General features: G+C 43.9%; 2 protein-coding genes across 2 annotated transcripts in view; one reads left to right on the top strand and one right to left on the bottom strand.

Moving 5' to 3' along the window:
- The window catches only part of FANCM (FA complementation group M), a 57,572-nt gene that overhangs the window by 5,195 nt on the left and 28,518 nt on the right, over positions 1-23,859 (top strand). The gene's annotated exons all lie outside the window — the stretch shown is intronic.
- LOC144728839 (heme-binding protein 1-like) lies at positions 24-16,765 on the bottom strand. Its single transcript, XM_078608526.1, has 8 exons — positions 16,709-16,765; positions 16,465-16,600; positions 11,236-11,331; positions 9,333-9,619; positions 6,095-6,186; positions 4,078-4,222; positions 2,932-3,115; positions 24-2,640 (listed from the first exon to the last, which is right to left on the bottom strand). The coding sequence occupies exons 4-8, from the start codon at positions 9,610-9,612 to the stop codon at positions 2,469-2,471; spliced, it is 873 nt and encodes a 290-aa protein (XP_078464652.1). The 5' UTR covers positions 9,613-9,619; positions 11,236-11,331; positions 16,465-16,600; positions 16,709-16,765; the 3' UTR covers positions 24-2,468.

Raw genomic sequence — 23,859 nt, 5'->3', positions numbered from 1 at the left:
AGACATAGAATTAAGATGCTGCATTTCGTTCACGTGTACGTACATTTATTTCTCTCGCAGTCGGAGGATCACATTTAAATACATCAAACGTACGCATACTGGCCAAGCAAAACAATCGAGAGCCAGGGAACTACAAGATGCCCAGTGTGATCGCGATGCTAGGTAGAGATGCATCTGATGTGGAGATGCGTCTGGTGATGTCGACATGCCTAAAACCGGATCTCGTGTATGTGTCATGTGAGTCGTACACCTAGTGTGAAAACCCAAGCTACTGTCAGTTTTATTGTCTCAATATCGTGACAGTTGGGGCACCCATATGTGCTGCACATTAAACTCACATAGATACAAAACCTGGGTGCGTCGTTGACGGATTCAAGGCACTGATTCTGTGCCTGTGATGCTGTTTTTATTCACTGCCATAGTGGACGACATTTGCGATAGTTCCCGACTTGAGCGGTAAAATCTGACACGCTCTTCTTGTTTTACATACATTCAAAAAGACGACACAAAGCAATTCCATCTCAGCAGCAGACACTGTGCTTGTGACAAGAGTGTTTTGACTGCAAGACCCCTTTAAAGCCACATACTAATGTTGTCTCCGAGCTCTCAGAAACGTAATGCTCACTTGCTTCTTCTCGAAGCACTTGTTTTTCTCGACAATGCATTAAGTGATAGACACAGCTTTAGACTTGTTTCCGCTACAGAATGTACCCATGAAAAGTGCCCTTTGCCTTGTGTGTACAATTTTAGTTTTCCTGTTGTGGTTGTTGGTTTGTTAAAAATATGTTTTACTCCGCCAGGTGATGCTAGGGGTATAAAGCTTTTTATACGTCATTTTTTTCTTACATTCGCTGTCAAAGCTGAACATTTGAACAGCCAAACAAACAACCCACCCTGCAACCTACATTCATCATGCCTTAGAACAGGCCTCACAGATCAAAAACTGTTAAATAAAAGTAGAAAAAAAGCAAAGAATTAAGAGGTTGTGCCCTCCTTATGGCTACAAATGCCATGTCACGCTTTAACACTTTAAACTATGTAGGTCTCTTACATAGTGCACAGCTTATGAACTAATGTTATGCAGAATCACTACACTAGCATGTATTGGAATAGACTGTTAAACATAGCATAGCTCGTGTTATTCCCATTCAAACACTGTGTGTTTGAGATGGAGTTTTTTGTTAGAGGATTGGCTAAGAGCTACAAGTGTATGAAATGAACACTGCTTCTGAAATTTAAGTTTACAATCTGAGGGGCCCACAAGACTTCTCACCTTATGCCCTGCAAACTTTAACCTGCGATCCAGTGACATGGTTTTAGACCAATTGGTCCACGTGGCTTAGATCCGGAATGTGTTGCGTTCCGGAGAGCACTGCAGTGACTTAATTCGTTGTTGCGTCGCCATCAAATACAGCATATGCAGGGCTTAATTTCTCACTTTAACATTTTCTTGGACGTTAGTAGAGTGACTGGAGTAGATGGCATGTGGCTAGTAGCCACAGCCATAGCGAGGTATGATAGATGTGGTGTGCCAGTTGCAGATATGTTTTCCGGATCACCGACTCTAACAGTTCTGAATGACAATAATCCCTGCGAATACAATTTGTTGGCAACTGTTAGCAATAATGCCATCTAATGTCAGAAACACTCTTAAAACTATCGTAATTGAAATAGGCGACTGTAAATACGAGGGTCTCATTGAATCGAAACTAATGCCCCTCCGTCATCTTGTGCATAAGAGATTGCTGCAGCTGCAACCACCTCGGAAACATCATTGCCTCATATTCACAGGTCTTGTTTGGGTTTCGTTTGTCACTTGTGAAACCACTAAAACCACTGACCTAAAAAATATGGAACTAAAAAAACCTGTAGTCTGAGACCGAGAAATTAGTGGCTGGTTTCCATAAAATCTACAGACGTGTGCAAGTGCAGTAGCAACATGGATATAGAGGTCTCAGTGGTTTTGGTTGTTGTCTTTAGAGCGGGTGCACACCTGAGCGATGAATCGATTATATGTGGACATTTCTGTAACAGTTGCACAACCGATTGCTTAAAGTAGAACAAACTGAATTAAAGTGATTCGCTCAGCGAAATTTTATAGTGACATCCTTCATCACATGCGCATTTGCGAACAATGCTTGGTTGTGACAATCCTGACGTGGGTGTTGGTGTAGTGGGGGGGGCTAAACAGAAAATGGGTGGGGCTGTACGCAAGTTGACTAGGTCAGACCTTTAGCAACGGCAAATAAGTCCTTGTTGCGCAAATTCTTGCTCAAATATGGAAAAAACAGTTGCAGGTGAATAAGTTCTCTATTTAGAGTGATTTGTTTTCGCAAAACTGATAGCTCAACTGTGGACCTGCCATTTAAAGAAGACTAATTCACATGGTAAAGTTTACTGTAGGTCGTGCGCCCCCTCATCCTCGGATTGCGCCACCACTCTGCGGCATGTTATAGCGGCCGTGCCAGCTAGATTCTCCGGATGAACCAGATTTCGTTGCGGCGGTTGGCTGCGGCCGGGTTGTTGTAGCCAGCGATGAAGTGGGTCTCAGTGTTGTAGAGCTCGGAGTGGCCCAGGATCTGTGCCAGCTCATTCACTTGACGCATGATTGTAGTCTCGTTGGTGGCACCGCTGAACTCACTGCGGCGGGCAGGATAGGAGGGGTGGGGGGAAAACGAACGCTGCTTGAGTAAATAAAACAACTTTAACTGCTGTTAATCTGTTGGTGGATAAAGGACTTTCCATGATGTGTCAGTCATGGGGGCTGTTTCATCATACTTTACCTATATAACTATTTATAGAGGCCAGCCAATTAGAAATATAATTTTTCAGAGGCCAGCCAATTGGTACCGCTAATCCCCTGCGGACTGGCCCATGAGGTTGGCCACAGTGGTGATGAGTGTGGTGGCGGTGATGGTAGCGGGATGTTACCGGGTGTAGACTCGTATGGCCGGGCGCTCCTCGATGGTGACAGTAGGGTCGAAGGGCGTGGGTGGCTGGCCCTGAAGGTGCAAGGGCAGGCGGTACCCTACCACCACATGGTGGAACAGAGTGCCTGTTGCCTCGTCCACTTGCACCGTAGAAACGATCGGGATTGTCATGCCCAGGTATGAGCCTGGCACGCGCAACGGGGACACATAGATATATACTTGATGTCTAGGAAGTGTGGTCTTGAAAATGAACACATCCCCAGCACTCCAGGTAATCTGCGCTTTGGGCATATTAAATATGTTTGACGGTTTAAATTTAGTGAGTAATTAAACACGTAGAGATGTTGTGGCACAGCTGGAGTCTGCACGATGGAAAAAAGCTGCCATGTGTGCCCAGTGACAAGTGGTCACATGATCCTTGGGGGTTTATGAGAAGGCATTCGGTAACATCTTCCAATTGCCCGCCTCAGATAGCATTAGCCACTTAATTTTATTGCAGTCAGTTCCGTGCATGCATTGTGAACACACAAGATCAAGAGATTTGAGGACTTGTCTCAAAGTTCAAATGTATTAGTTTTAACCAGGTGAGGTCTGAGGTTACAGGATACGTGGATCATTTGCAAGAATTATGTGGGTCACCAAAATGCTAAAAGTAATAACATTAAATAAAGTACAGCTGCTAAGCAAATAGAAATGTAATAATAAAAAAATGCACAAACATGAATCTACTTAAAAGAAAGTACATTTCTTAAAATGAAGGTATGTTTAGAAAAATCACTAATTCCTTGTTTAACTCGTTTTGCGAAAATGCTTCACACATTTTCGCAAAAGAATTGCTGTATATACATTACAGGTAATAAATAATAGAAACAATACACATTTTTATCAGATTTGCACTATAAAATAAGCCTGCAGTCATCCCATAGCGGGACAAATAACTGAGATGAGGGTAGGCCGTGCACTATATCATACTGCTCATTTGTGTAGCTCAAGAAAGTATTTCGTCGCTCACAAACCGTGTAATAATGGGCGCGTTCCGCATTTTACGAAAAGTATTTCCAAATAGAAGAACCACGTTTTCGTAAAAATGCGCTGCATGAACACGCGTTAAGTGAGGACTTACCGTACTTTTAAACTAACTGCTTACCAGTGGAATTCCCCCTGCAGATGTATCTCATGATCTTCATGAACGCGTAGCAGGTACTCTGCTCGTAGGTGTCCTCTTTGGTTGTCACGCATGCCCACCAGCCGGTCGGGTACTCGCGCTCCTCCACTGGCATGCGACCGTCCCCCTGCATGCCCCCCCACCCCGCACACCCCGCCAACACAACGGGATTATGGCTGTGCTCTGAAATCCTGGGTAAGATTAACAACGGTGTAGCTGAGGTGGCTGGGTGATTCTGGCGGTCTGAACATTGTGAGTCTGTAGCACTGAGATCCTGGGTTCAGATCTGGGTTTCAGCCACCTGTGTTTGGAAGCTACTTATATGTAGCTACAGGCACGTAACATTCTATTGAACTTAAAATCCGTTCTTTAAAAATCCCCAAAGTGTGCCTGTTAATTTTTTTGTTGGGTATATATGTGTTTTTCTCAAATTACATACCATTGTTTTCAACACTTTAATGCGTTCATTTTTTGTTGGATCTTAGTCCGTGCGCGGTGATTTTTTTTATTAGGCTCTGCCTCTGATTAAATCGGTTTCTCAAGTGGCTGGTTGTCTCAAGCGCCAGAGCACTTAGATGGCACCTCTAAGAATTGTGGATTTAAATTTGGCTTCCAGAGGCCATGATTTAACCTGGTTCTCAAGTGTAGTGAGTTGATGCTCTCAGAATAGTCCCCAATGACCGAATATAAAAAACTTAAACTACTTTCATTAATTTGTGGGTTTTCATTTAATTTGGCTAATGCCACCTCTCTTAAAAATATCAGTTTGCCTATAACATGATGAACATGTTTCTCTGTAACATTTCAGTTTTCAGTTTCATTTATTAGGTATAGCCCTGTGAGCCATGAGGCTCTTGACTCGGGTGCAACCATAACAAACAAAACATGAACAAAGAACATCTTAAAGTGACGACGCGCAACAGAAACATCCAGGAAAAAACAGTAAAATCTTCCAGAAAAACATAAAGGGCATCTTGAATTTCTTTCACACCGTACATATCCAATCATGCTAATTGGAGGTGTGGGAAGTAAATCCCCTACCACTCAGAAGCAGTTCTGAGGTCTTTTTTCATTCTTTAACAAATGGGAATGATGCTCTGTCTGGGTTCTGAATAAATATATCCTCTTGTGACGTGATGTATAGAGCACAGTTGTAATAACGTTATGGGAAAGACAACAGCCAACAAAACAAAAGTCTTGTTGGTACACGTGCATCGGGGCCCACAGATGAAAGATCACTCTCAAATGGGTAACTCACATTTAGTAGTCGCGGTGTAAAATATTAAATGGTGATGTTGTATTGGCGGTGGTATACAACCACAAATAACTACAACAAAAACTGTGATTAACGAATGTGGTGAGCTTTTTGTAGACAACGTTTGGCTCCTAATCTAATCAATATTGTAGCATTGTGGTTAAGAGTCCAATGAGTGCCCATTTGTTCTTGCAACAAGCTAGCATTTGGGCAGTCACCCTCCTGCATTGCTTTCGCATTTACAAGTTCATACATGGGTCAAATAACAGTCTAACTTGCCAAAACATTCTTAATTCCTGGCGATGTAATTTTTTGTGTTATCCACTTCGCCTGCTGTGGATTCAACTAGCAGAGATATCATAGACTATTGCTCTGTCCTTCAAAGACCCTTTTTAGACGATTTCCAGACCTCAATGTTCTTAGTGTTATCAGTCGAATGGGTGGCGCACCCAAGGCAAATTTACTGGCAAACCTCGCAAGTGATGCAATTGTTTTAATTACGTGAAAAAACCCATATTTAAAGGAATGGTTTTGTTGCCCACAACCTTTGGTGACTGGGCTGAGATCATCAAACACTCTGGCTGACAACCTGCTTGTGTTTTGGAAGGAAGCCCAGATTTTTGAACCCATGATTTTAGTGTTGTTGGCTTAGCACTACAATGTGGGTATTCGTATCGGCTGCCTCCTCCCGAGTGCCCCTTGGCTCGCGTTATTTTTCTGCATCGCAACAACACGATTGCTTACCGTCTCGTTCCTCTGGATGACTGTGTAAGGGTTCAGTTCCCGGGTTTCTGGGTCATTGTTCATCGTCATCTGCTGAATAGGCTGTGCCATTTCTGAAACGGTACAAGAAGGCAATTTGTGAAGGCGGTGTTTTTAGGGTGGCACAGAATCGTGTATTTTTTATTTGTAAGTGCCCAAAAAATATGAAGGTCCCCCTTGGTAGCTTCTAACAGACTGGTAGGGCAAATGCTGTTCGCGAGCACCTTTTAAGACCAGCATGCCACACAATGGTTTGGTGTGGCTAACACAATGCCCAACTGCCTTTGACTCTCCGGTGCGGATGTTGACACACTGCACCTTGCTGAGTCGACCTCGTTGAAGCCCAAGACCGGTTCATATATCACTGACCAATGATGTTATCCGTGATCGGGAATCAGACGTTAAATATACAGTTTATATACCAAAACAAAACAATGACAATCACCCCCGTGAAGTCTTTCACAGACTGTTTGCGAGTACCTATGATAGCGGCATGGCACACAAGGCAGTGGTGTGTAGCCAGCACCACGCCTGCACACACATAGACACACACTCGTGCAATTGTCATCTTCCCCAAGGTCTTATAACCTTGCAAAATTTAAGAAAAGTGTTAACATTTATTTTCATTTGGGTCTTTCGGTAAAGCCACGTAGATAGAAACAAGTATAACCCGTAAAAACTAAGTTTTTCACTATAAATCCTTTATATGCGTGGCGGCTAGAGTCCTCTCGTCCTCTGGCTTGAGATAGCTGCCACCTATGGGTCAGATGATTGCATGGCAGCATTAAGCAATTGGTAATTAAATATAATATTTTTGTCCTAAAAAGTGAAAAATTTTGGAAAAAAATTTTGGAAATTTTTTTTCACGAACATTAATTGTCACGCACAACGAGTCTGTGTGGAAAATGTCAGCTCGATTGGATCACGGGAAGTGGGTTAAAAAACGACCGAAAGATTTGCACGGTCCTAAGCAAGCAAGCAAGTGAACTTAATATAAAGGATTTAAAAATGATCAAAATGATAACACCTGAAGACGATTGCTTGTGTTGCGATCGAAACGTCGTGATATTGTTATTATTTTGATTATTTTTTCTATCTACGTGGCTTTACCGAAAGACCCAAGGAATATGAATTCCTGCAGTCACGAAAGCTTTAAGTCAAGATTTAGCATTTATCTGTTACAACTTTGATGGTGGCTGTTTGTTGCTGACTGCTTGTAATTGTGGGTCTTTGGGCCTATACTCAGCAAATGTGTTAAATTTGTTTTATATTACTCAACAATCGCATGCTCAAGCTTTCCGTAAAAAAAACGCAAAGTGATAGAAAATACTCGTGAGCGTTTGTTGTTGTTGCCAACTTTTTTGCGCGCTGCTCTCTATTAGCACAAAACAAATGGTGTCTTGGAAAGCGCTCTGCTTTGTTTTGGCGCTGCAGCTGGCAGCAGTATATTTAATCGGGACCACTCTCAGCGTGGATTGCTCGTGACGCGTGACTTGGAATGCCGTGCCACCGGCTCTTGGGGCACCATTGTAATGTCCAAAAGCTGCCAGCCATGTGTGTGTATGTGGAGGGCAGTTATGTAAGTCCTAGCATAGCACACTCAGATGTGTCTGCGCACTCCCTAATGAGCAGTTAGCTGAGAACAAATGGGTAAAAGGTAAAGGTGTAGCCCTGAAATTGCTTGCTCACACCACCGCTGGCCAAAGAGCCTCCACTAATAGGAAGCTCAAGTGACTCAATCGGTTCCCACCATTCCATCATATCAGCATCGTGAGCAAAAATAAGAAGAAGGAATGAGGCTCTTTGCATGTAGGCCTGTGTGGGCAAATGGTTGACGTGAATTTGGCGGGTGCCCTGGGAAACATATCCCAATTGTATTTTATAAATCACAATTAATGAGCACAGGCCAAAATCCATGTATGTATGTTGAACTTCTTTCGCACCATACGTAGCCAACCGTCATAATCGGAGGTTTGAATGGCATATGACACGGATTGGACTGGCAGTGAGATAATTACAGTCCAACATAACACGTTTCTTGAATTGAGCAAGGTGTTAAGAACTTGGGAGAGTAGGTGATAGGAGGGAGTCTCAAAGCCAGAAACAGCATGTATTTGTGATATAACAAAAATAATTAACATATTTTATTAGTTTCGCAAGGTTATAGGAATCAGGAATCATAGGTTATGGAAAGGAGTTCTAAAGTAAGGCAGTTTGGGAACATTTTTTATGAACCTCGCACTACCACATCTGCCACCACCATCATCATCATCATCTAGTGGCATCCAAACAGCGCCCATCTGATGGAGGTCTGCCAGTCGTTATTTTAAAGTTGCGGAAAAGCACATTTGAATCTGGGCTTCTGTTTAGGTAGAGAGCATGTGTTCATTTTACGTGAAATTAGTTTGTCAATCCACTGCTGGATCAGAAGTAGGGGTTGTTCGACTATACTTTGCTTTGCAACACTGGTCCAGTGCAGGATTGTTAAAAGGGGGACCCAGAACCTGTTGAGATATCACTTCTCTGTTGCCCTTAGCCACTGCCAAGAATCAATGTCTTCAGTGCATGCAATTACAATGCAGTTTGTGTGTTTACTTAAAGACTTAAAGGAGGCAAAGTTAGTTGCATTGCTTTAAAAAATCAACGTCCATGATGGTGGTGCTACAGTCGATAAGAAACAAATTTTCCCACCACTATCGCATAGCCTCTAGTTTTCTATTTTTAAATTGGACGATAGCCCACATGCTCAAAGCCAACAACCACCACACCACGACATGATTTCTGCGAACATTTTAATGGTGGACCTTGAAAAATTACTGGGTCCCACAGCTTTGGTGATCTAAGAAATGAAGAAATGGTGATGAGGTGTGAAAAGAAAAGGCTCTTGGAGTGTCCTACTGAGAGATAGGGCCTGTTGAGAGATATGGCCTGCTTAGAAGATAAGAGATATAGATAAGTCACATGAAAGTGAGAAATGTGATGGAGATAAGAGAGCTGTAGACAAGAGATAAGATTAGCGAAACCAAAGTGAGATGGACAAGAAAGATATGAGAAACCTGGAGAAAATAGTCAGCAACGTCTTAACGTTCATACATATGCCATCATGTGGTCCGCCGACATACGCTAGTTGTATTATGTGGCTCGTCGGAAAACATATGTGAAGAACCCTGCCCGAGTGCATCATCGCCGTCATTGTTTTGTCCTGGGTGAGCACTCCTACCTCTGGGCAGCACCACCTGATGGGTACGAGCAATATCCTCCCAGTAGTTGAAAAGCTGGTCCTCCATGCCTTCATTGCTGCCGTTGTCCATCGGTCCGCCCGCGTTGTCCACACCGTCGCCGCTCGTGCAGTTCGAGCCTTCCATGGTCTCCTCTGACATGGTGTCCAGGTCATCCATCGTGATGAGCAGTTGCCCTGCGTGGGGCTGGCCTGGCATGGCCCGGGCCTGGCCTCCCACCATACCGCTGCCACCACCGAAACGACAGCTCTCCTGCTCCATGTCAGTCCTGTGAAGGGGAGTGGCGTCGTTTGCCATTGCCAGCTACACACGCGTGTTTCTTTGTTGCGGTTTTTTTTAAATAAAAGTATTCCATTGGTGATATCGACCTCATGTCACAACACGGGTAATATATTTGTACATTTTGCATAGCGATTTATGGACTTTGAAGAAAGGTCATTACCCAAAATGTCAACTATTATATATTATTTTTTTCAAGGCTGCAGTGTCATTGACAAACGTGATCAGTATGTTGTTGAGTATGGTATGTCCGTGAATACCCCGCAGAATAGATTTTTTTCACACGACTTCTAAACAAATCCTTGAAGTAGGTGTCACACTTTCCCACAAGCTCAGCTTTCGGATTGTTTATTTAATGTTGACTCAAAAATGTCATCATGTATATGAAACAAATGTGTGGATATCTCTTTGTTATGATCAACAAAAACATGTGGGGTGCTTTCAGACATCCGCCACACCCACAGTGGCTTGATTTCGATTGTTGATTATGGGGTCGTAAAAACCTCAGATGTACGGATTCTTGCAATGCACTGCACTGACTGGCAGCAGGTAACATGTTTTCTGTGCTGCACAACAGTGAGAAAAACACATCCCTTTGTTGGCCACAAGTGGCAGCAAGTTGCCCCTTGAATTATAAAGCTCATTATTACAAATCCAATCAACAGGAGTGGTTTGTTCATGGCTGCAAATTGTGGCTTATATATCAGAAAAACAGAAGATTGTACAAATGTACAGCAATCCTATTACACCCTGATTGGAGAACAACACTTTTCAAGTGGCTTTTAACGGGGCTGCACAGTGAATTGGCCTGGTAACTCACGGCTAATATTCTCGGTTTGAAAGCGGGCAGTCGCCCATGATTCTACCGGGTTTTCAAGTCGTGAGTTGATGGTCTTAAACCAGTCACTGATAACTGTGCAAACAAAGGATCAGGTAATTTGGCAAAATTCCAGCTCTGAGATTTTATATCAGTTTTACTTAACATTACTCTCTGTCGCAGGGCAGATGAGAAAGTACTTCACTCACCTGTGTTGAACAGAGGTCACTTGAATGGAGCTCAGAAGTAGATCTGTTTTATCCACTTCTGTGGGCCATTGGATTCATCTTATCAAGATTAGATGCCAGTAGCCTGATTGTGTTTTTTTCCAAGGGCAAGGCAGTAAGCATAGTTTTAACTGTGCAGGGTTGGATAACCCTATTCATGTATGAATCAGTATAATTCTTACATTTTTCTACTGCATAAATGTTTTCATCAGGATTGAGGCTTTCCTATTTAATTTGTTGAAATACTACATGTGCATTTATTGTTGTTGTTTGTTTCCCTGAGAATCTGTTAACAGAATAATAATGAAGCTCTTCGCGAATGAGAATTGTATTCTGAATGCCCGAGCAGTCTCATTGTGTCCTCGATCTCGGTGGGCCTGACCTGGGCTGTGTTGATGTTGTGCTTATAGCATAACGGATGCTGGGAAGTCAGCCACGTACATTGGAAACAGAAAAACAGCAGCCTTCTTTTAGGTGTATCCTCTACTTTACACCGCTTTTGTTTTTCATGTCAACTGTAATGTCCTCCGTTGTTGCATGTACCTTCGTGATGTTTTTTACCTGCTCCTCTGCGAGGGATGCTGCCGTGGTTGAAATGGTTATCACACTGAACTTGCAATCCAGAGGTCGCCAGTTCGACTCAATCTTCCGGTCCGGCTGTTGAAACAATGAGGGGGCAAGTTTCTTAAATAATCCCTCCCTCTGACCTCTGTCCACCCAGCAGCATACGTGGGTTCACCAAAGTCGATCGGCAGGCCGCGTGTGGCGGGGTAAAGTGAGGGATATTCCGACCTCTTCCAAGATGTCTGGCCAGGGTCGTAGGGTATACCAAAACACCATCTAAAGAGGAACTTTAGAGTTCCCTCTTGTGAAGCCCCTTCTGCCAGCAGTGGTGTGAGCAAGCAGTTGCAGGATTTCACTTTTACCCCTGTAATAGAATGCTGGTTGTGGTAAAGCGCTCATGTTTTGGGGATGAGGGGCTTAGCTCGGCATTTTCAATCTTCTATCACGCCAGCGGAAACAAGCCTCTGCACTTTTTAGTGTATCTTCATGCAACTGGTGGTTGTGCGGTTTGTCTTTCAACGGAAAGTCTGCTACTGCTACGTGGGTTTTCATGGTTGTGCTGTTTAGCACTCCGGGGTGTGTGCCATTCAGCATTCAGAAGCTCCCATCGTGTGGCGCAAAAGGTCCGGATACCCTGCTGAACGACATAACCTCAAAAACACATTGGTGAGCGTATTTTGTCCATCGCTTTTAGAACGTTTCCTCGAATTAATTACTAGTCCTAAATCTACCGTGCCACTCGGTGCAGAGATATTCATAGTTAGTAGGTCGGGTTAGACTTTGCGAGTGTAATGCGCTTTGGCAGCGATGTAATTGAACAGTCCTCTTTCTTATTCATACCATGTGACCTTAATTCCTGTGGCTTCTTAGCCTGAATCACATTGTCTTAGACATGAAAACAACAGCAACATTCCCACCATGGCCAAGCAATAACAACAACAATCTAAATGTCAATTAAGCACTCAACAAAATTATATGATGCACAGATTAATCATGCAACCTGTCAACATCAGTCATTGTCAATCTACTGCTGGATCAAGGTCTCCCCAGGCTACATCTGTCATGGGGGATGTTTGGAAATACTTCACTCCGCCACCGCTCCCCCCCCCCCGAAAAAAATGAAACAACAAAAAATGTTACTCCCATTTTACATTTGTGCAAAATTAAATTGAATAACACGATAAGATTTATTCATGAGTAAGCTATCGCTCAATTCACCACAAGTTGAACCGATACATTATCTGGCCCGTGGAGTAAGGGTTGCAGGTGGATTTAAGTTACATTACATGTGGTGGCATCTTCACAGGCTTTGGCACCTACCTCATAGAGCAGACAATGGAGCCCGTTCTGTATGTGGTCATGTCGAGCCCTTTTTTAATACACTGCTAGATGAGGGCCTCTCCATAACATGCAGCTCTTGGAGGATATTTGAAAGCATTTCACCACTCTGGCTTAGACACCTGAAGACAGAGCATAGCTGTTTGTACTCTGCATGGTGGTTACCCATCCAAGGACTATCCAGGCTCAAACCTGCTCAGCTGCTTGGATCCGACAAGATTGGGCACATTACGTGTGATTTGGCTGCAGCCAGTGTTGTGTTCGCTGATTAAATCTCTTGAGACACCGCTGCAGAGAGAGAGGCCATACAACTATTGCTTCTGCCACCGCCGTGCATATGAGTGCAGTTTGCAAAAAAACACGCTCTCCCGCCGATGATGGGTGGCAGATGGAAACTCCACGATTAATTCCAGCCCACGTTCAAAATTAGCCCGTGAGGAACTCCGGTATTTAATTAATATTAGAGAGATGCACTAAGGCTATAATGGCTGCATTGTAGTCATTGGTACACTGAGAATGGTTCTGGGTATGGACCGAGCCAGAGGCATCGTTTTATTTCATCCAATATGGGGCATCGGCCATGGTCTATCCACTGCTAGATGGACTGGATGAAGATCACCCCAAGCTGTTGCCATGTTTTTTTTTTAAACCACGCATCAAAGACCGCCAATCTCCGATCACTGTCGCCATCATTATCAACGTTATCGACATCATTGGCACGATGACACTTTTCTCTCGATCATCATAATCATCATTATTATGAATATGAGCGGGTCACAAAATGGTTCTCGGTGTGCAAGCTCCAAAACACATGTGGAAATGTATGTGCCCTGGGTAGGATTGAGCCTGGATAGTGCTTGAATGGACAATTGCCATGCATGGCTACAGATGGTTGGGCTGCGAAGTCGAAAAGCAGAGGGCAGTTAATACAAATCCATTGTTGTACTGTTCTACACTGACACGTCTACGCTCCATGCCCTTGAACTCGCACTTCTGACGAGCATGGTGAAGTATGGTCAAATTATCCCTACGACCCGCACAGCATGGAAGGACCTCATCTAGCAGTGGATTGACAGAGGGCTGTACATGCACATATGCCTTGCATACCACACACGCACGCACACTGTCGCCTCTCATCTTTGAGTTGTACCTCGCGTAAGGGCGGCTGTTAGTGGCAGCTGGCTGCAGCTGCCAGCCGATATCACAGAAAGGGGGGTCATCATCATGAGTTATTATCATTTCATTAATTCATCTCTCCATGCATCTTTCTGCACTTTTCACCCTTTGTTCCATTTTGTTTTTTACAGCCTCTAAATCTGAGCGAGCGTTTACTAGACAGGACACAGGCTCCTGTAGAGGTGGTGTGAAAACTGTATTGTTGCATCACCCCATACAGGTGTACTCCACTGTGCGATAATATTATATCATTCATATCTCCTTTCTCAACCCACTGCTTGCTGAGGGCCTCCTAATGCCGTGTCTGTCATGGGGCTTGTTTAATGGAGCATACTTAACAACGCTAGTTCATGTGGCTTGGTAAAGGGGTGGGGGGGGAACAGAGTGGGTGGGTGACCAGGACAAGCTGATCTATCACTCGCCATTGATGTTAGCCGTGGCCAGGAATCAAACTCAGGTCCATTGGGTGCATTGTGCATTGGTCCAACTCCTGTGCCACTGCTCTGCCGTGGAGTATAAATGTGACCAATAGTACGATTCATGCACTGTTCATCATCATCATTACCATAATTATCAATGCCAATTAATATTAAAATGGTTTTCATCATTACTATTATTGACAATTAACTACATTGTGATCCACCAAGCGGCTGCTGTGATATTTGATGAGTCTCAAAGTCTTGTTCTTGGTGGATTCAAATGTTTGTACGTTTCGAACGATGCCATGGACACCCCTGCAAGCACGATGTGCAGTCTGAAGGGATTTTTCCAGGAGATATATTTCAATAGTTAATAGAACAAAACATCAATTATTGAATTTAGAAAAGCAGGTTGGAGGATGAAAGTGAGGGAAAAAATGCAATGCAACGTTAAGCTAAAGCAGGGGTTCTTTGATCTTTGCAACCACAAAACAACCTTTTACATATTTTTTTATTAATATTCATTCGTTAACAAAAGGACACTTCAAATAACGTATGTAAGAAGTGACGTTTTCCCAGTTGTGATTGTTATAATGGTTTTATGCGACTGGAAACTACTAGAAGCTTCTGTATTTACTCCAATGTATTTGAACCTAGTCGTGACCCTGAATTCTGACCCTGAATCATGATGATCCATAATTGGGCACACGAGCCATGCACTACAGGATACTCTCAAATGGCTATTTATGTGCTGTAGATAATGTAGAATTGCAAACTACACAGCAGCATGCTAACGTGGACATTTAATCGCTTGAGACTTAGTCAACGCAATGTGGGTGCTTGAAATGTAGATGTTTACATTTTAAATACTGTGAACAGTGCATAGGCCCGACTGAATGAAAATCAGGAACAAGAGCAGGATATAAAGCATACTTATTACACTGCCTGAAATGTGTGCAAATGCTTGAGATGTAGTAAACGCAATGCTGTGGTGCCTGGCTTTTTCTGGCGCGATTTCAATTTATTAGCAGTTTAATAATAAAGCAGTAAAGCAAATATTAGCAGTTTTTTTACTCACAAGAGTATTTCGTTTACGACCGTCAAATACTTCGTTTGCTAGTTTAATATCTATCAAGGTACCCTATACTTGTTTTCTGCAATTTTAACGTGTGTGTTCTTGGTACTGCTGTGCTAACACACCACGGATCTCCCTCTCCGTCGTAAAATACCCAGGCAACTGGCTAAACGGGACCATCCCTGTAACAAATCAAATAAACTCAAAAATTACGCCAACAGAGCAGTGAGCGTGTAGACACTGCAGAGTAATGTTTCTCAAATCCTGTGTCCTTCCGACTACCCCATGGTACAGCTTTTCTCCTAATTACCCCGTGACGACTGGGGAAATATTGCTGATCGCAAAAATCTTCACTGTGGGGGTAGGGGGTGGGGGTGTGTGGCTCCCGGCTCGTGAGGACCGGAATTTCTAAGAACGGCGCTGTCGAGTGTGGAGCGGAGTACAGAGTGTACTAACGCAGCTATTCAATTGCTGGCAAACACGTCTTGCGATATATTACCTTGATTGAATGCCCTGTGGGGATTTAAATGCCTTCGGCATTCTGGGCATGACATGAAACTGTATAATCGGGGAAACGACCACAACTCGCCTTCGCTATTATGGCTCAAGAACCACAGTTTGGCGATGTGATGTTACAAGGGAGGGGGAGGAACGTTGTCGGATGAAATGCAGGGCGCTTGAGCCAAAGACCTGCTTTTGGGAGCATGCTTCAGGACAGAAAGTAGATAGCATGGAGGTACTGCAGAGTCTACACTGGAGTACACGTACAGAGTTTGCTATCACGGGTTTTCAAATGCCGGCATTACTAGACCACGTGGACTCATTGTACATAACGCGTAAAGCATGCACGCACGTAGGACAGAATAGAGGACACCACCGAGTACAATAAAGTGCGTTGACACTCACTGTAGCGGCACTTACAGTGAATGTGGCGTGGATCTTTAGACACTGTTAACAAAGTGGAGAGAATACACACTTTGGACGCTTTTTAGATAAAGAGAGAGGGTGCCAACTCGGGCACTCACACACTCGACAATGCAGTGCGCCCAGCGTGCCAACTCGGCAGTTCTCAATGCTGGGCACCCTGTGGAGGCGGTACAGAGCGATGCCAGAACAGGTGCACAAATGAAACGCTCTTATACGGTCAATCGGTCCCTGCAGGGAATGATGTGTCCGGGTCTGAGTAACATTCGTGTGAGTACCATGTGAATACCGTACTGGCTGCGTCGTCTTGGATACTTGGGCAGGCGCAGGGGAAAGGATTGGCAGTGGTGGCGGCAGCGACTGGCAGATGATGGGCAGACAGGCGGGGATGACAGCTCAGGTGCACATGGGAGCACGCGCAAATCTCTGTCTGTATTATATATATAAAACACAAAAGTATTTAATAGTTATATATTTATCTATTACAATGGCACGTTCGAAACGTGTTTAGTAGTTGCGCGAGCGAGTGTGTTCGTACGTGCGGTCTACCCTCCCGGTGTCGCTCTCTCTCTCTGGGCTGGCTGGCGAGTGTTCCTGTTGACATGCGAGCTCGCGCAAGCGCGCAGAGCAGACCCCGCGGTGGAGGCGGAGTTCTGAAAACGGGGAGGCGGAGTGATGTGGGGCTGGGCCGGGGCTGTGTTAGGATGGGCCAAGTTAGAGTGTGTTGGGCTGGGCTCCTCTCTCTGTTGGGTTCTGTTGGGTTTGGTTGTCGCACTGGGCTGTGGTGGGCCACACTCGAGTGTGTTGGGCTGTGTTAGGTTGCGTTCGTCCTGGATGTTTTTAACCGTGTTTGGTTTGGCTATATAGTAGGCTGTGTTGAGATCTATTGGACTGTTAGACTTGACCCAAGTGCATTATTGAGCCATGTTGGGATGGAATGCGCTGAGGCTTGTGTTATGCTCTGGTATGGGCTGTGTTGGGTTGGAGAATGTTGGCCTCGTAGTAAATTACGTTAATCGTGACCAGGTCAGAGCCCATTGAGATCACAAGTCTTTTTCATAGGGGAGAGCTGATACAGCAAAACAGAAAAATGCTAAATGTTCTTCACAACAAGAACAACATACACGGGGAAAATAAACATTTATGCAATCTCGTGTAATGTTGGCCAGTGCCACGTCTGTTCATCGTAGGGCATAACGCAGTGAACCAATGTGATCGCATGACAGAGACCCACACGTACAAACGGTTCACAGCCCGAGAAGGCTACAGCAGGAGAGTGGCCGGTGTCATGAAACAAAATACATAAAACGTAGGTTTTCATAGCCAATGCCCTAATAAGGCGTTGGCAACACATATGTTTCCCTTCCAAGACGTCTGGGACCAGCATAGAAGAGTAGACCAGAGACCAATTCCCTCTGGGGGGGGCGGCTCTCTATAAAGCCATCCCTGGTGGAGGCCCTCCCGCCAGCAGTGGCCATGCATGCGTGGCATTTGAATCGTCCAATCTCGTTTCCCGGCCATATTCCCACCGCAGGGGCGTGGTGGGGTAGGGGAGCAGTGGATGTGCCGACTTGGGCAGGGCTTACAGCTGCCCTCGCCATGGAAAGCAAATAAACACCAGGGTGCTTTTTCATAAAGTCAATGTGATTTCTGTCTGAAATTAAAATTAACTGGATGCTCATTTCCTGTTTACAACCCTGAACCATTCGTGGAAATTCCATGTTCAAATGGCAGGGGTGGTGAGGCTATCCATAGGACAACCACTGTTGACTTCCCCACAAAGTGGTAATTCGTTTATCGACCCCCAGAGAGATGATAGGCTGAGTCAATCCCTAACATGGATTTGAGCTCCTAGTATTCCAGTTGTGAGCCGCCAACTCTGCCGTTGAGCCACCTTCACGTACACAATACCCCCTTGTTGTTTTTGTTGTGTCTTCATTCAAGACTTGGTTCACGTTGGGCTTGGTGGGAAGAGAATGAACACAATGTGCTTTGTGGGAGTTGGATGGGAGCGGTGCTCGAGTGATTTGATTTGAAGTCATGCAAATGGGATCTATGTGATTTGACACCGTGACGTTTGCTTCAAGCTAATAAAATACTCTTCGCTTGAAATGGGCAACATGTTACATGCTAGAGTTTACAATGTACAGTATGCAGTTCCTGACTTTGTTTTTCATACAGGAAATTCAAAATGTACATTTCTTTTTTTAAACACGCACGTTATTTTTTGCCGCTTTATAGATTGTGTTGATTTATTGAGATTTCTTCAAACGTGTGACCATGGCAGAGGAAATTGAATGCCCTTTCTGGCATTTACATTTTTGATTTTCTTGTGAGTGTGAGATTGTGTATTTTGGATGAATGCTATTAAATTCCTTTTTTATGCTATAATTGTTACCTTTGCGTGCAAGAATCCTGCCGTGCTGTGCTGATTTTCACACTGGACTTACAATCAAGAGGCCGCCGGTTCGAAGCCATCTTCTGGTGTGGCAGAAACAATGGTGCAAGTTTCTTAAATCCCCCTACCTCTATCCACCCAGCAGTATAATTGGTTACACCACATTTAGTCGATTGACATGTCGCGTGGAAGAGTATGCCAAACCTATCCTCATGAGCGGCTCTCTCAAGCTCCTCTCAAGTGGAAGCCCTTCTGCCAACAGTCGGTGTCGCTCTGCTCTAACGAGCATTGACATTTGACCCATCTTCACTAGTGGCCTTGAGCCAGCGGCGAACACTCTGCATGAGCACAGTGGTACTCGTTTTAGTGACCTCAGAAGGGGTGATGGGCTAGGTCGAACGCTTTTAACTGGGAAAGTGAACTTGCAATCGAGAGATCGCGAGTCCTGCTAACAAGTGATGAGCGCCAAATATGGCAGAAGAAAATTGCGCGTGCGGAAGCACGTACACATGTGCTCTCTCTTGGACACTCGAGCACACTCATGCGCATATAAAGACACACGCACACACAAAGGCAGACGCAACAAGCAACGTCCACTCACACATGCACACACTTTTAAGGACAAAGTAATGACTGTCAGACGAGCGTAGGCCATTAGACCGAAACGGTGTAGTGAAATGAGCATATTATGTTCGTGTGTGCGTGTGTTGGATGTTTAACAGGGATGTAATGATTTCGCTCGTATATTTGTTTCATATTCTAATGATATATGCATCGAATTGTGCACATAAGAATCGATTATTTATTATTTGCGTGTGTGATCTGGATACCAATGTCCCCATCGTTTTTAATCAATGTGTAATACCTGCTTTGGCGTGGAATAGAACCACGGGTCATTTGTGGGGAAAAATGGGACAAAATATGAGGAGAGCGTGGTTGAATGACTTATTTAAAACTGCGAAGAAAAGCGAGTGGGCTTGGGTAGGACACGTCACCAGTATGGACGATGGCCGACGGTCAAGAATAACAAGGGTGTCAGCCGAGGGAGCGAAATACGTCCGAGATGATATCCGCCGACGTGGTGGAGAGACTAAATCAGCTCCTGCGCAGGTGCTCGGTGAATTGTTACATCACAGCAACCTGGGAAATGACGGCAGCGTTAGGAAGCAGTGGATTGAGCATGGCTGATGATGATGATGTTGCTTTAAATGTACAAAACAGAATATTAAAATGACCAGAGTTGTTTGTTCCATAGAGTTTGAAAAGTACATGTTATTTTTGGCAGTGAAACGACAAAGCGCATTGTTAGTAGCACGGATGTGGCGCGTTCTTCATATACGCCTGCGAGCACGCAAATGCAGTTCAGCAACATGATACAGACAGCCTCCAGCTCTTGTGGGTAATTTTCTGCACGCAAAATAACATTATTATTTGGTTCTTTCGGTTAAGTCACGTCTAAAGATAAAATAATAAATTAAATTAAATAATAGAATACGACGTTTCGATTGCAACACAAGCAATCATCATCAGGTATAATGAAATAGCGACATAATATCTAACCAGAAAACTATAGACAGACATATTAGCAGACAGATATCACAAGATACATACATAGCGAGAGCAACACAGGTGACAGAGAGGGGTGATCGTCTCTGTGGGGTGGCCTTAAATAGACAGAGGGGGGGCGGAGGCAGAGAGAGGGAGGGGGGTTAGAAAAAATTAGCATATCAATGAGTGGTCCAAAAGAAAACGTGGTGCTGCGAGTACGATGGCACAGCAAGCAAGCCTGAAAATCAGGAGAAAGACACACTAAAATTAAATAACCTAGTAAAATATCGAAATGTAATGTAATACAACACAGAGGGTCGGTCAACACACATTGTATTACATTACATTTCGATATTTTACTAGGTTATTTAATTTTAGTGTGTCTTTCTCCTGATTTTCAGGCTTGCTTGCTGTGCCATCGTACTCGCAGCACCACGTTTTCTTTTGGACCACTCATTGATATGCTAATTTTTTCTAACCCCCCTCCCTCTCTCTGCCTCCGCCCCCCCTCTGTCTATTTAAGGCCACCCCACAGAGACGATCACCCCTCTCTGTCACCTGTGTTGCTCTCGCTATGTATGTATCTTGTGATATCTGTCTGCTAATATGTCTGTCTATAGTTTTCTGGTTAGATATTATGTCGCTATTTCATTATACCTGATGATGATTGCTTGTGTTGCAATCGAAACGTCGTATTCTATTATTTAATTTAATTTATTATTTTATCTTTAGACGTGACTTAACCGAAAGAACCAAATAATAATTCCTGCAGTCACGAAAGTTCTAAAATTAAGGCAAAATAACATTTTAACACTTGAGGATTTAATCTTGATTTGAAGTATTCGTGACTGCAGGAATCCATGCTCTTTGGTTCTTTCGGTCAAGTCACGTAGGTAGAAAAAACAATACATCACGACCTTTCGATCGCCACACAAGCAATCGTCCTCACCTGAGGACAATCACGTGAGGATTTGCCTGTATTTTGGATTTTGGGTTAAAGCCATTCATGCGTTGCCATGCGTTGCCATGCGTTTGCGGTAGTGCAACAGTTAGTGCACTGTGTTAACGTGTCTGCGTTGTATGTGTATATCAACGTGTGTGTATGTATGTATTGTCATTGTGGGGAACGGTAGCGTAGCGGTTAAGAGCGCTGCGCTACGAACCTGGCGACCCGAGTTTAATTCCTGTTCACGACCAACACCAGTGACGATTATCTGAATTGGCCGTAGGCCTCCCCTTGGCACTAGTATGTATGTTGAGCATTTTTCACGCCATATGTAGCCAACCATGTTAATCGGAGGTGACAAAGGCGGCCGGGCATGGTCGTTGGCCACCCACCCCCTTGTGCTATGCCATCCTTCATAGGTGCTTGCGAACAGCACTTGCCACAAAAGTTTGTTAGGGCTATACGGGGGTATTTAACTTTATCTTGTCATTCAAGTATACGCATGTGTTGATCATGACTCTTGGTGTGTGCACAGCTCAAACCCAGTTTGTTAGGGCTATACGGGGGTATTTAACTTTATCTTGTCATTCAAGTATACGCATGTGTTGATCATGACTCTTGGTGTGTGCACAGCTCAAACCCAGGATGTTTACGCCAATGAGCGCCAACTGTTAGCGTTTCCGCGTGAGTGAACTCCGCTCCATGGCTGAACGCCATGCTTCTGGTGCACGGCACACATTATCTCGCACCAGCTCTGTCGTCACGATCGGCGTGGCCATTTCATGCCGCTATGCCTGCATTATGCCGAGATCCCCAGCTCACGTTTTGTTGTTGTTGTCGAGGTTGCTGAACACAGTCCCAAAGGTGAAAAATGCCAAACGGCCAGTAACAAACCACACGCAACACTGCTGCTGGTGTAATACATGTGTTTGTTGTATTGAGCAAGGTTATAAGAACTTGAGAAACGAGATGGGATGGATTTTCTTCTTTAAATCACGGTTACTGAGCACAAGCCCAAAATATGATAATTGTTTTTTTACCCTTCTATCTGGCAACAACACTGACACTTTTTTTTACAAGGAGTCATGTTTGCATAGACCACAATACCTGCAGTCATAATGCAAACAAAAAACATAACTCTGATAATGTATGCACTGACAGTTGCATTATGACTGCAGGTATTGTGGTCTATGCAAACATGACTCCTTGTAAAAAGGTGTCAGTGTTGTTGCCAGATAGAAGGGTAAAAAAACAATTATCATATTTTTTACTGGCAAATGAGGTTCCAATGAAGCCCAAAATACTGAGTGGCCAGAAACAAAACGGCACTCACTTTAGGCTTGGCTCATAATTATTGATTCATATCGATTCACGAACATTTTGCAATCCGCTGTTGGATGCAGGCCTATGTATACCATACCAATTACGGGAATTTTTTTACAATACTGCACCACGCGCATGGTCAGTGCTGGTTGGTGAAGCTAATGCCCAGGACCGGTTCAGATATCACTTTCCATTCATGTTAGCCGTTGCCAGGAGTCTCACTCGTGTTGCCGGGTTTATAGTACGATGCGCTAATCACCACGGCGCTAATTTAAATTGATATTAAAGCAATACAATTGCATGATGTGATTACTTGTGGCTGGGCACTTCTAATGGGTGACCAGTAGTCCATGGTCCCGCTTAAGGTAGCAAGACTTTAGTCGTGCCGATGAATTAGTATGACGAATAAGAGTGAATTATTTTTCGATTTTGTGGCCGAAACGTCGTGAGAATTATTTTATTATGTTTTATTTTTATTATTTTATTACTTCCCTTCTACGTGACTTTACCCAAAGAACCAAGAAGATGAATCCCTGCAGTCACGAAAGCTTTAAATCGAAATTTAACCGCCCCTACGGGGAGGGATTCCACGTAACTTTGAGATTTTTCAACAAGCTCCGTGATAAGAAGGCTCAGCTAATCGAGTCTCTCACCTTTCTGAAGAGATGCCGCGACTCTCATTTACACTAACATAGGACGTGTCATTCAGACTCTGTCTTATCGACAGACCTGTTCTTCACCTGAGGACGGCTGCTTGCGTTGTGGCCGAAACGTCGTGAGAATTATTTTATTATGTTTTATTTTTATTATTTTATTACTTCCCTTCTACGTGACTTTACCGAAAGAACCAAGAAAAAGTTAATTATTTGATAACGCACTCATTTAAAATGGTTATCACATAATTCATTGTTATTGACCACATAAAGATATCGGAACCACCAAAGTTATGCGACAGGAGGTGGGGGAGAGTGTGCAGGGGAACAGTGAGTTGAGAAAGGAGAGGTAGGAGAGTGCGTGGAGGCTAGTAGAGTGAGATGAGACTGGAGAGGTAGGAGGGATTTCCACAGGGTCTTTAACTCATGGTTGTGCTACACGGATCTGATGGGATTATTTTATTTGTAGAGATTATTCTTTCGAGAGATTATTTTTTCATTTTAATCCCCATTTTTCACTGTGCATGCTATTCTGTGAATCATTTTACTTGAGTGATGACAGCGTTAAGGACAATGGGAAAAAAAGTTTGAGATTGGGTGCCTTCAATGGATTACACCCATTCCGTAAAACATATTGTCCTGCCCTTGACATTTTAGTGCAGTATAAGAGGGAGTGATGATGATGAAGTGAGAAGACAGTGTATCACGTTCCGAACCAAATGACTTGAGCTCGGCTCCTGGTCACGGCTAACATCATTAATGACTGATGTCTGAACGGATCCCTTGGCCTATCCCACTTTCACCAACCCACACTGACCAGC

The sequence above is a fragment of the Lampetra planeri genome, chromosome 30, assembly GCF_965212315.1.
Source record: "Lampetra planeri chromosome 30, kcLamPlan1.2.h2, whole genome shotgun sequence".
NCBI lineage: Eukaryota > Metazoa > Chordata > Hyperoartia > Petromyzontiformes > Petromyzontidae > Lampetra > Lampetra planeri.
Note: the sequence above shows the minus strand (reverse complement) of the source record. Positions and strands in the feature narration are given on the sequence as shown.